Source organism: Mycosarcoma maydis, chromosome 16 (assembly GCF_000328475.2).
Source record: "Mycosarcoma maydis chromosome 16, whole genome shotgun sequence".
Lineage (NCBI taxonomy): Eukaryota > Fungi > Basidiomycota > Ustilaginomycetes > Ustilaginales > Mycosarcoma > Mycosarcoma maydis.
The window spans coordinates 473,034-486,138 of record NC_026493.1 but is presented as its reverse complement, the minus strand read 5'-3'; the positions used below and the strand labels follow the sequence as shown (position 1 = coordinate 486,138).

Below are 13,105 nucleotides of genomic sequence, written 5' to 3'. Positions count from 1 at the left end.
AGTCCAAGTGTTTTGTGTGATCGAAGGAAAGTGGGTAAGCGGCGAGGGTGTGTTGTGACGCGTTCGCGTTGGGATCACGCGACTGTCGATAGATTTGGGATGATGGACAGGAAGACTGGGCCAACGAGGGGAAATAGGGGTGCAGAGCCGCCTGCAACGGAGAGTGGATGGAGTCGAGATGCAAGCGCCAAAGATGATGAGGATGGGAGAAGAGGAGGGGGAGAGCGAGAGCAAGAGTGAAAGCGAAGAGCTGAGAAGGATGTCTACTGACAGTCACGAGTGACAGTCGTGATTCAATTGAGAGCCATCCAGTCGTGATTCATGATTCCATATTCCATGATTCATGGTTCATGGTTCATGATTCATAATTCACGATTGCAACAGCACAAAGGCACACATGCCAACCCGACAGAGATCCACTCGATTTCCTCTTGCCCGATCGCGGGGACGAGATGGCGAAAAACCCCCCTCACCAAAACCTGCGCAGCACAGTTCAACATATCGCGATCCGAGGCGACATCCACAAGCACAAGACCCAAATCCCAAAAGCATTTGAAATTGAAATCCGATTCCATCGCAACAAATCGCATCGCATCGCATCGCATCGAATCACATCGCATTCGGTAGCTCCGATTACGATTTGAAAAATCCATCTGAATTGGTTGCCCACTTTCGTTGTCCGATCGCCACCGATCGAGCCCGACGCGCGTTTTCAGAGACAAGCATGAGCATTTTGAAATCGATAGCGGCTCAGTTTGGCAAACGCTATTACTATTAATAGTTTTTATAGCACAGTAAGTGTAGGGAATAATTTGAACAATTCGTGATTCGATCGATCGGGTGACCAAGGCGAATTCCAATCAGGAATCGCGCTCGGACTTATTGATACTTTGAGCGAATTGATGATTCACAATTGACCCGTGACTTCTTCTCATGCTTACACGCTCAAAGTGCACGCACGCGCTTTTTCGCTCTTACAACTCACACTATGAGGTAGACAAATCTGGAAAGGAACAAAGGCAGGAGGTACGGTATGCCTGTCGAGATGGGCGTCCCATGCAGTTGCCATTGGTAATGATGACCTTGGCTAGAGTATTTTTCTTCGACAGCGACCAATCTCGACGATTGCGGAAAGTGGACAGCCTAATCTAGAGTGCAGGTGATTTGGGGGCTTGCTGTAGCAACCATCGTAATCGCGCAGCCAACGAACGCGTCAACGAAGCGAGCGCGAGGGGCAAGAGGAGAAAGGTAGGTAGCTCTCTTAGACATCTAGGCGTGCATGGAGCCGAGTATGTGAAATCGGTGGGGCCAAACCCGATGGCGGCGGCGCTGGACTTTCTTCTGAGCCATGGCGTTATTCATAATGGTAACGAACGATTCACGATTTTCACATTCGTGATTCACGATTCTAGGGATTCACGATTCGCCAGCCAAAAGGAAATTATCTGTCTGTACGAAAAAGTTACCGTGAATCGAGATCGCTGCTGCTCGGTCGCTAGGCAACCACGAATACAGTACGTTTATATGCACGCACACTCGTGACTGCAGCAGGCACGCCAACATCTCCGCCTCGGCTCTTTGGAACCCGATGGTTTGGCTGTCAATAACTTATAACAATCACCAATGCTGACCGAGACGCCAACCCGCAGCTTGGCATCGCGGATTCACATCCGCGCCAATTACACACATAGCGTGGTGTCAAGTCGCGAGTCGAAAATTCGCGGCTGTGCGTATGGGTGCAACAGCTCGCCAAGCTGCCAACGTGCGATCCCAAGCGAACAGACAGGCGGGATCGCAGAACGGAAGCCTCTTGTCTAGCCGAGTTGAAGCTCCTGTCGCAGATTTGGCACCCACTATTGGCGTTCGGTGCCGCCATCATGTCACATGCCAACTGCGCTTGCCCCAACACGGCCATAGCGCACAAGCTTGACTCTCCACAGGAAGCCGCTCTGCACGATGCCAGCGCTCCGTTTGAGTCACCTGCGCTGGCGATACACTGCCGACACGCTCGCTGCCGTGGGCGTCGTAACGAAATGCCAATCAACAGCTCCGATCAAAACGGCGTAGACGCAAGCGGCTTGAAAACTTGCTGCCAGGTAACTTTGAATTCTCACAAGCGTGTAGCTTGTAGACCTTGAGCCAGCCACACAGCCTGTCCGCAGGCAAGACGATATTAACTTAATAAAAACATAATCATCCAGGTCACACAGTTCAAGCGAGGTGTTCTCGGCATCGTCTGCGAAAATAAGCACGGCTCACGGATCACGTAACTTATCTCAACTTACACGCTAAGCCATCGTGAGAAAAATACTCGTGACTGTATTCATCTTCATCGCCATCACATCACATCGGCGAGTCAAAATTAAGCTCGTGTTGGACCCCTAAATCACGAACCACAAAGCTCAAACCACCAACGGCGCCCCGAGTCGTGAGTCGATCCACGCTTCTGCTTACTGAGCGCGTGCGTCGTTCGCCGTCTTGATGTGGCCGACGATGGCATGGGCGTGTGACTGACCGCTGCTTTCAGCGCTCTCGATGCTGGCATCGCGCCGGCGATCGCTGCTCGACGCCGAGACAGGGTGCGGTGCTATAATCGAGTCTGTAAATACGCCAAGTGCACGGAGGACAGGGATAGGATAGGGACAAGGACAAGGACAAGGACAGGGACACACGGGACAAAGAAACTCGTTTTTCTCCTGGTTGACACATGAGAGAGATGCCAAGGCAAGCTGACTTGACGCTTCGCGTTTGTGGCGTCGCAGCTCTGCAATCGCTCCGCGGTCAAGCCGAATTCTACCGTAGGAGACTGCATGGCAGCGATCCTCATCCTCTCGAGTCTTTGGCAATCAGCGCAAGCTGAGCAAAGCCATCAAAGGCCGCGTTGCGTCTCGAAAGCGTGGGAGTCTGGATGCATCGTTTCTTATAATTTCGGGTTGATCCATTCACTAAGTTAGTTAACTTGTTCACGATTGATGATTTATCCTTTCAAAATTGGCACGCAAACACACACATTCACAGCCCACCCCGGCCCAGACAAAATAAAACCCACAGAAAAAAAAAAAAAAAAAAGAAAAAAAAAGAAACAACCAACCAACCAACGCAACGCAACGAGCAGTGCTACGTTTCTTTCCAAAATCCCATAGATTCGTGATTCGTGAATCGTGAATATTGGTGATTCGCGCTCATTGAGTTAACAACGAACGCTCTTTGGTGTCGCTCTTTTGTGCTTTGCACGTTGAGCTCCGCTAAGCGCGTCGGGAGGTGCATGTGTGTGGCATAGAGACACAGAAACACAGTCGTGAGTGAAAGCAGCGCAGTGTGCAACCAACCAACCAACCAACCAACCAACCCATCGACGCTCAACTCGTGTCTGTGACTTGGCCATTCTTGATTCTCATTCTCTCGATCGCATCGTCGTACGTGGCTATCTTGCTCCACCATCCTCTGCTGTGTTCACTTGTGTACTCGCTTGCCCACCCTCGTCGTCTATCCACCTTGGTGATTGTAGCAACTCCCTTGCACCAACCGCATACAAGCCCCCTCTCACCCTTTCGCTTCTCCTCGCCAGCTTACCCTGTGGCTCGCCTGAACTTGCAGCTAGACGCTACCGTTGCCTTCTGGTCTTGCACGTCAGCTTTACTTCACTTGACCTTTCCTCGACTCGCTCCTTCTCGTACATCCTCCGTCGTCAGATCACCGAACGTGCTTGCTCGATCGCGTCCTTGCTAGCGTGCCACCATCTTGTTTTCTGACCGCTGCCAGCCAGTCACAGCTGCACTTCCATGCCACCTCCTCGGACGACTGTCACTCATCTGGACAACCCTTGAGTTTTGCATCGCCTCGATTGTTCGACTATCGACTCTCACACGAATTACATTCCGAACACGACACGATACCCCGCCTTTCACCCTCGGATCCCTCCTTCCGACTTGAGCCTCAGCACCATCTAGAGCCGTACAGCACCTCCTCGCTCGCAACCCATACCCATGTCAGCGTCGCGCCCTCTTCGCCAACACACTCAGATTCGGTCGTTGCATCACTGTCGCACCAATTAAGAGCTTGTGCTGGTTCCAGCCACGCAACATCTCGTTCCCTGCTTGAGCTGCTTCCAGCGTCGAACAGCCAATAGCTCCTTGCCACCATGGAGGACCCCGTCAAGCAGACAAGCAAGAAAAAGCCTGCCTTTGCGTTTTGGGAGAGACAACGCAAGGACAGCACTTGCTCCCTCACCGACCTAGCACCTCCCTCGACTTTGTCCACCTCCACCTCGCCTCCCACAATGCGACGCTTTGACGCAACCCAACGAAGCATGACATCATCGCCATCTCCGCAACGTTTGCTGCCCTTTCAGTCTCAGTCTCAGTCTCACCCGCAACCGCAACCGCAACCGCAACCGCAACCGCAACCGCAACCGTCACCGCCACCACCACTGCAACTGCCTCACGCTGGCGCTAGCTCTAGCAACGGTCTCAGTGGTGTTCAGCGTCTGATTCAGCAATATTCGCAGTCTAACTTGGCCGATGCCGCATCCTCGAATGCCTCCTCTTCGCTCAACCGATCCTTGTCGAGCAGACGCACCGAAGCCAGCCAGTCACAGATCCGTAGAGTCGCCTCTTCCTCGCGTAGCGCAGCGTTTACGCCCGCAGACGGGCCAAGCCATGCCGACGGAAGAGCCGACAGCCATGCTGCTCGCGATACCTCTGCACAATCACGCGTACAAGCACCATTGCAATCACAGTCACACTCACCATCACCCTCGGGCCATCCTTCTCTTTCCTCGGCATTGACACGACAACCATCAACGGGTGTCAGCAGTCCATCACACGCTCCACAATCCACAAATTCGTCGGCAACTTTGACGTCTCGTTTATTGTTGGATGTCGACGTCGTCGCACCACCAGCATCACCACCCTCCTCGGCCGTCGCATCCACATCACAGCTCCAAGATGCTAGACCTACCGATTCACCCAAGCACATTGACGTCGAAAAGGCACGTAGACGACGACGCTTGCTGCAAGAGCAAGTGCGCAAACGGAACAGCAAGAGGCGTAGTGTAGGTGCTATCGACATTACCGAATCACTTACCCTCTCTGGCAACGATGACCATGAGGCTGAAGACGACGTTCGAGATGATGCCGATCACCACGCCGAGCTTGCTCCACCGTCAGAAGCGGCGCACTCTTCCGTTTGCGCTTCCGCTTCCACTTCCGCTTCCGCTTCTTCGGCCATCCCGAACTCGCTGCATGCTCGTCACACTCACGCCACCTCCGATTCGGCTTCATCGCGACGTGCCGATCTTAACTCCGAGTCAGATCCGACCACGCACACGCACGCCGATGTTGACCTCCAGCCGTACCACGACGCACAAACCCATCTCATCACTCCATCCAGGCCCACCACCACCTCCACCACCACCACTGTCGCCGTCGACCTTGATTCTAGCTCGAATGCGCAAATCAATCCCAACCCTCGTCCTTCCTCCTTTGAAGATACACGTCCTTGGCTAGAGTTCAGCCCTCTCATACCAGACGAAGAGCTGCTCGACAGCCCCACCAAGCCACCGACACCAAGCTCTGCACTTCTTCAACAATCCGCTTCGTCTGATCTCACCGCTTCCGCTAGCCAGAACAGCCTGCCCACTGACCCAAACCCTTCCGCTAGCGCGCGTCCGTCGCCTTCGTTTTCGAATTCCGCCTCGCTTCTCTCCACAGACTCACCAAAATCGCCCACCGGCCTCGGTCTCTCCACTCCTCCAGGATATCCATCAGCCACCTCGTATCTCGCCATACACTCGCCCACCGCCAGCTCGCGCATCCATCGCACCACCAAGCTGCCTCCACCACGCCCTTCTCCGCAGGCGCCCCTACCGCCGCCACCCTCGCTGGCTGCATCTACCGTCTCTTTTTCACAAAGCGCTCTTGCTGCAGCGCCTACGCGCTCCATGCGCACCTCGTGCACTCGCACTGGTGCACCAGTAGCCTCGGTGCAGGACGAGCTTGACGCAGACGTCTTTGGCGACCCAACTTCGCGATCCAGAAGCTACAGTCTCGAGCAAGAAGTTGCCTCTGCTGAGCGACAAGAACACATGGTCCTACCGCCTGCAACCCCTTTGAGCAGCCAACACGCGCACGTGAACCATCCTCGCACCGACGCTGCTCAGACTTTGACAGCCTCCAACCTGGCCATCCCCATGATCCGCGAACGCAGCGACTCTTTGCACCGCAGAGACAGAAAAGCTCTCGAGCCTAGTGAAGCTGCGCCATCGAGGCTAGCTAAAATGCCGCCACCAAACAGCACGTCTCCTGTCGCCGTTGCCTCCTCCTCATCTCGCACCGGCACCGCCTCAACAAAGACTGCAGCCGTAGGCAGGCCGCGAGGATTCACCGTTGGTGCAGTACCTGGTCACTCGAATCCAGTGCGTGGAAGCGCTCCCGTTCCGACCCCTTCCAAAACCCGTCCCAGGTCGCTTTTGTCCAACGAGATTTTCCCTCTCGACCTTGCCGAGCCGCGCTACAAGTCCAAGAGTGCTAGAGAAGACAACGACAATGCGCGCAAGACCTACAGCATGGACATGGACCGTCGCATATCGTCTTTGAGCACCAACAACGCCGTGGCTACATCGAGAGTCTTGAGTGGAGCAGCTGGCACGAGCCGTGGCGGTATCGCATCCACCTCGATCGAAGAGCGAGACGGTCCTGGCAGCAACACCAGCGGCGACAGGCTCGCCGCCGAAAGCACCGATCGTCGTCCCAGTGTCGGTGGTCGAAGCCGTAGTGGAAGCAGCGCCAGCCTCCTTCAACAGGTCAACTCGCAGCCCAAGTCGCACGCCAGCTTCGTCATTGCTGTCGTCGGTCACGCTCACTCGGGCAAGTCAACCGTAATCAAGAAGGGCTTGCGCCAATTTGGCCTCTCCAAGCCGCATGTGCTCTCGGAGAAGGTCACGTCGCATTCCACCGTCTGCGTGGTCGATCAAGAGCAGAGAACCATCGAAGTGCTCGAAATCGACGCTTCGGTATTGCTCAACGGCCCCAGTAAGCGCTTCGCCTGGCCCAAGTTCCTTCCTCACATTGATGCCGTCATCCTCTGCTACGATGCATCCTTCATCGCCTCGTTTCGCGGCATGTCGGAGCTGCTCGAGAATTTCAGCGTGGCTAACCTCAGCACCGTGATGCTGGCTTGCAAGTCCGAGGTCCATCCCAAAGCAGTCGACCCATACTATGCAAGCGACATGGCGTGTATTTACAACGTCGGACTCGCCGAGTGCACTGTCCAGAGCGAAGAAGGCAAGAAGCGCATGCGCGACTGTTTCTCCTACTTGGTCAAGGAGGTGGCCAAGGCTCGATCCGGGCGTGCACGCCGTGGACCCGCCAACACAGTCCCGCCAGCTTCCGCTGCCATGAGCTCCCAAAGGTCGCTATCGCCTGGTGCCCCCCACCCTTCGTCGATCATGCAGAGCCGAACTGCTTCCACCACGTCACAGGCGAGCTCGCAGAACAGCCTTCCTCGCGCCTTGAACGAGTCAGGCCTGATTGGTGGCGATGTAGCCGCCTCTCCAGTTGCTTTCGGCGAACAGCTTCCTTCGCCTGCCTTGAATCACGATCCGCTGCGTGCACGAGGTTACAGCGATGCCAATTCGAGCCTCAGCGGTGCACTGGGAACAGGCGGTGCCGGACTCACTGACGAGACAGGCTCGGCACCCGCTGTTGAACACACGACCTTGGCGGGCAACAGCGTGGCTTTGAATGTGAATCCATCTGTTGCTTCTTCTTCGGGTCGCGAGCCAGCGACTGCCAATCCAGACATACGCTCAAATCCACGCAAGATGAGCACTGCCACCTTCGCTTCTGGCGTGTCGGATGCGCCAAGCTTCCAGTCCGACGAGGATGGCATGTTGCATGACAGTCTGCAACGGGCGCACATGGGGTTGCAGAATGCACGATCGAGCGGAGGCTATGTATCGATCGAGCAACTATGGGACAAGCTCTTCCACGCCGCCATCTCGAGGAGCGACGAGCGCTTTGTTTCGATGTTTATGGTCTTTTTCCGTGGATTTGCTACCCCCATGGATTTACTCGAGCAGATGATCGCCCGCTTCGAAACGCTCACGGCCGAGGATGTGGCTGATGGGCTTGTACATCGATTCGCCCTGATCAGGCTCGCCAACATGCTGGGCGACTGGGTGCTCGACTATCCGGGTGATCTCAGCGATCCGAACACGCACGCTTTGTTGATTCGGTACCATCGTCAGCTGTTACGCCATCCAGATACAGTGCATACCGCTACCCAGATCCATGCCGCTGTCGATGCGGCTGTGAATGCCCCGGATCTGGATGCACTCTGGAGCAAAGCGGTCAACAGCTACCAGGCCCGCCACAAAGGCATCGCAGCGGCCCTAGCGGAAGCACAGCAGGCGGACACGGGCGTCGAGGCAGATGGAGCGAGTGCGCTGCCAGCCAGCCATTCGAGCAGCAGCGCAACGGCGCTAATGCCTTCTTCGGGCAGCACGAGCCATGATTTTGATGGCGGTGCTCCTCATGGCGACGACGTGTTGGACGAGCACGAGCGGGCCGGCTCAGAGAGCAGTCTGCACGCGCGACCTTACGAATTCGAAGCGGCCGGACGTTCTCGAAGCGCATCTGACCTGACGGCCTCATCGACTGATGTCACCGACACGCTCTACAAGGATGCCAAGCAGAGCATGGTCACATCAACGCTCAGTGGCAGCGGTGTTAGCGGCGTTAGCAGCGTTAGCGGCCACACTCAGACTTCGAGCACCAGCGCAGGTGCTGTCACCGCTGCTTCTGCTACCTCGTTGATGGGTAGCGGTGAGACGAACACTAGCGGCCACGGACGTATCTTGGACCAGAAATCAACACTACGAAGCATTTCAAACGTGCTCATGGAGGTTGACGACGAAATCATCGCCACCGAGCTCACGCGACTGGAGTGGGCGTTCTTCACCGCGATCCAACCGCGAGACCTGCTACGGCACATCCTCGTGCCACACGACAAACGCGATGGACCCGTATCGCGATCCATTTCGCACTTTAACTATATCTCGAATTGGGTGTGCTCCATGATCCTTGCGCAGAGCAAGACCAAGCATCGCGCACGCATGCTCGAAAAGTTTTTCAACATCGCCTCGATCCTACGACACGACAACAACTACGGCTCTCTCAACTCTGTGCTCGGTGGATTGTCAAAGACAGCTGTGCATCGGCTAAGGCATACGCGCGAATTGCTCAAGGGCAAAGCTGTCAACAAGGCGTACCAGAGTTTAGTCAGGTTGATGTCGAACGAGCGAAGCAGTGCGGCGTATCGTTTGGCTCTGGAAAACTCGGATGGACCCACGATCCCATACGTTGGGGTTCATCTGCAGGACATTATCAGCATCTCGGATGGAAACCCGAGCAAGCGCGCGAGCGACGGCATGATTCATTGGCGCAAGTTTAGTTTGATGGATGAAGCAGTGATGGCGGTGGCACGGTGTCAGCAGTACGATCGGTACATCAAGCCCAACAGCGCAGTGGAGAGGTTGATCGTCGATGTGCCCGTCATGGACGACGAAGCGCTGTATGAGAGGAGTTTGGCCGTCGAGCCGAGAAGCGCGGGTGGTGGCGGTGGAGTTGGAGTGGGCGTCGCAGCGGGCAAGATCAAGGATCTCAAGACGTTCTTGAGCCACCAGGCCTCTTCGCATGCTTGAGAGAATCACGAATACGCATTTCGATTTGGACAATCTAGTAAAGGTCAAGACAGTTTGCTGTGCCAGACGGGATGTAGTGGCGACGATTGAAGACGTGGAAGAGTGATGCGAAGAGCGAATTGAGAGTCACGAGTGAATCCCGAATGTATCTGGCTAGCAGTGACGAGTCAAGTTGTCCGTTACGCCAAGGAGGAGCTTCATCCGAGCTCAAGTTACTTGATTTTGAGATGTACGTTTTCAACAAAGGCAGCCAAGTCGGACGTTCTGACATGTATGGAGCAAGTGCGGAAGTGGTCGTGTCTGACACGAGCGCGGCTGACGGAGGCAGCGTGTTGGAAGGCGGCTGTGAAGTGGTTGTGTTGGACGACGCCGTCGATGGCCGAGGCGGTGGAGCCGAGCACTAGGAACGTGTCCTTTGCTCGATGTAGCGCTGCGAGGATGAACGGGAGGCGCGTCGAGGCGGCCGGCTGTTTTTTGCGTTGAGCGTTGGTGGATGCTTGTTGCTGGACGATGATGTCGCGCAGACTCGTGGTCAGCCAGTCGGCTAGACGCGCGAGCACGTCGACGTGAGTGAAGAGTTCCAGGTCCGCACCGTCCCTGAGGATGGCCAGCCGAAAATTCTTCAGAGTGCGGATGCTTTGGTTCGTGATCAAGCTGATTCCGCGCGCCACAATCTTGCGATGCAACGCCTCAGACAGAAGCACCGACGAACGAAGCAGATCCACCGACGTCGATCGACTGAAATCGAGCGCTCGATACGCTTCGTAGAAGTTGGATGTTGCCACTCGACGTTCTGCGCGCTCCAGAGCGCCGACGTCTTGCACACTAGCCACAGCAGCTAAAGCGGGTTGCGTCGACGAGACGTCGACATGCAAGCCGCCATTCGCTTCCGTTTGGTCGTTGGACCAAGCATTGCCTGTGGCTGCGCCGATAGCCGACGTGATCGAGTCGGTCAGCGCCGTTCCGAGGTTCCATACCCGTTTCGTGGCGAACAGCTCGGACGTCTGCGCGTTCGGATTCGCCGGATTCAGGTTCGCGCCAAAGCTGTTGCCCAACGGAGTAGTGCTGGACGACGCAAACACCATCCCTGGCGTGTCCACCTCGATCTTGATGCCGTGCGCGCCGATGAGCAACGCCGAGACGCCTTCGACCACGTCGGCTGCCCCCAGCGGCGCAGTCCGGAAGCCCAAGCTCCTCTCGAAGCCGCGGTACGTGAGTTGCGTCAGCCCATACTCGGGCGCGATTGCCTCGAGTTTGCGCACCAGACTGCGCCGCAAATCCAACGGCATATGTGTGTAATTCTGTCGAACCGCCGTGAGCGAAAACCCCATCTTAGCCATCAATCCTCGCAGCTTCGATAGACCGCGCTCCCGCCAGATGCCCAGCTTGGCCGCAACATACGCCGTGTGGTACATGGCCGTCTCGAGCGACCAATGGCGGTAGAGTGTCAGTCGCAGTTCCGAGCCGACGATCCGGATCGATCGATCGTCTGCATCCTCAGCTTTTGTATTTTTAGAGATCACACTGCGTACAGCTCGGTTCTGCGCACGTGCCGCGCCAGTGGCGGTAGCGGTAGCGGAGCGCGCTGCTTGCTCTTGCGCGTTGTTGTTTGCGTTGGTGAGTAGGTCGAGCGACCACGCCTCTGTGGGGGCGTTGGAGCTGGTAGGTTCGATGGCGATCACTTCGGACGCGTATGCAGCCGAGTAGGTTTCATACGTTTCCAAGTCGATGTTGTTGGAAAGGTAGAGCGACGTGAGGCCGACAATGGCAAGCCAGAGTGACTCGCGGTCGGCGCGACCGAGCGATTCGCACAGCAGGTAGAGCATCGACGATACCGACATGCCAAAGCTCTCGCCGCGTGCGTAGTAGCGCGTGAGGATGTTTCGGTAACGATGCCGTTCAGCGTTGGTGAGTCGTGTGGCGGAAGCCGAAGTGGACCGATGCCGAGGCTTGTGCCTCTGTCCCTGCTTGTGTCTCTGCCTGCGTCGGCTCAAGGGTGAGTGTGAGCCACGTTTGCGTTTGCCACCCGAGCCGTCCCGCTGTCGCTCGTCATGGCTACGTGCTGAATCGCTGCCACTATCGTTCGAGTCCGAAGCGTCCTCGGGATCCGACACTGAATCCGAGTGCGAGTCAGAGTGCGAATCTGAATCTGACTCTGAATCTGAATCTACGTCGAACTCCAACTTCTCGAAAGCATCCCTTTCACCCCCTTGCCTGCACAGTTTGGTGGCGATCTCGCCGTCGTCCCAGCACCAGACGCTGTCGTTGGCATGACTCGTTGCAAACAGATTCTCCAAGTTCCACGGTCGATGTGAATCAATGACGTGGATTGTACAGCTGGGTGGGATGTTGAACGTTGTGGGCAGACTGAGCACTGCGCCGAGGTTGATGAACACGACAGACTTGACGTCGGTTGTAGATGACGAGCTGGACGAGGCATTGTCGTTATCATGCGGAGCAAAGACGGTAGAGAGCGTATTGAGGAGGGTGCGGTAACCTTCGACCGGAACGATGCGGTGCGCGATATCGTCCTGCAGCAACAGCGAGGTGAGGATGCGTGTAGCGCATACCGAGTCCACATCTGGCGAGCTAAGGATCAGCACGCTCGATACGCCCGTACCCGCAGCACGTGCTGCCGAACGCAGACGCGAGTACGCCGAAGCGTAGTCGTACTTGGAACAAGAACCGCTACGATCCGCATCCATTTGCGCCTCGACAAGCGACGAGTTGGGACACGCGACGACCACCATGGTTGGGCCAAGATGCTAGCGGTGCAGTGCAAGGAGTGCAACTGGCGTGCTGTCGTGTTGGATGGTGGATGATGGATAACAGCAGAGGCGCAGGTGATTGAGACAAACACACACACACAGACGAGTCGCGTGTTGACTGAGATTGTTTGCTGCTGCTGCGCTGCTCTGTTGGACAGCGAAAGAGAGCAACACGAAGCCAATCAGTCAACAGTCACACAGCACACAGTCACACAGTCACACAGTCACACAGTCACGAGTGTCAGTTGTCAGTCACGAGTAACTCACACTCTGTTGACGGACAAAATCAGAACGCAGCGCAGCGCGTCCAACCGTCGCTCACTCGGAACCACACACGAAAATCGCGAGTGAATTCTTCGCGTTGAGAGCATTGACGATTCATCACGCGTATCACAGATTAATCGTGAATCGTAAATCGTAAAATATCGTAAATCGTGAATCGTGAATCGTGAATCGTAAATCGTGAACATCGTGCATGTTGAAAATCAAACAGTCTCTGTGTCAGATCGTATAGGCTCACAAATAACGAGCTATGGCGTGTGGTGTGCGGCGTGCAGCCTTGAGTGACACAGTGCACGCCTCTCGTGCGGCTCTCAAGTTGGGCAAGGAGTGAGTCGTTAGTCGTGAGTGAGCT

General features: G+C 55.9%; 3 protein-coding genes across 3 annotated transcripts; 2 read left to right on the top strand and 1 right to left on the bottom strand.

Moving 5' to 3' along the window:
• Window positions 1–1,623: 1,623 nt before the first annotated feature.
• On the top strand, window positions 1,624–2,138 carry UMAG_05772 (uncharacterized protein; the record flags this gene model as incomplete). The annotated part of the gene is made up of 2 exons (XM_011393203.1): window positions 1,624–1,726; window positions 1,783–2,138. 2 exons carry the CDS (start codon window positions 1,624–1,626, stop codon window positions 2,136–2,138), a joined length of 459 nt encoding a protein of 152 aa, XP_011391505.1.
• A 2,003-nt stretch (window positions 2,139–4,141) lies between these two features.
• Window positions 4,142–9,703, top strand: UMAG_05771 (uncharacterized protein; the record flags this gene model as incomplete). Its single annotated transcript, XM_011393202.1, has 1 exon — window positions 4,142–9,703. One exon carries the CDS (start codon window positions 4,142–4,144, stop codon window positions 9,701–9,703), a length of 5,562 nt encoding a protein of 1,853 aa, XP_011391504.1.
• A 212-nt stretch (window positions 9,704–9,915) lies between these two features.
• On the bottom strand, window positions 9,916–12,453 carry UMAG_05770 (TSD2 protein, required for DNA replication; the record flags this gene model as incomplete). Its single annotated transcript, XM_011393201.1, has 1 exon — window positions 9,916–12,453. One exon carries the CDS (start codon window positions 12,451–12,453, stop codon window positions 9,916–9,918), a length of 2,538 nt encoding a protein of 845 aa, XP_011391503.1.
• Between the last annotated feature and the right edge of the window lie 652 nt (window positions 12,454–13,105).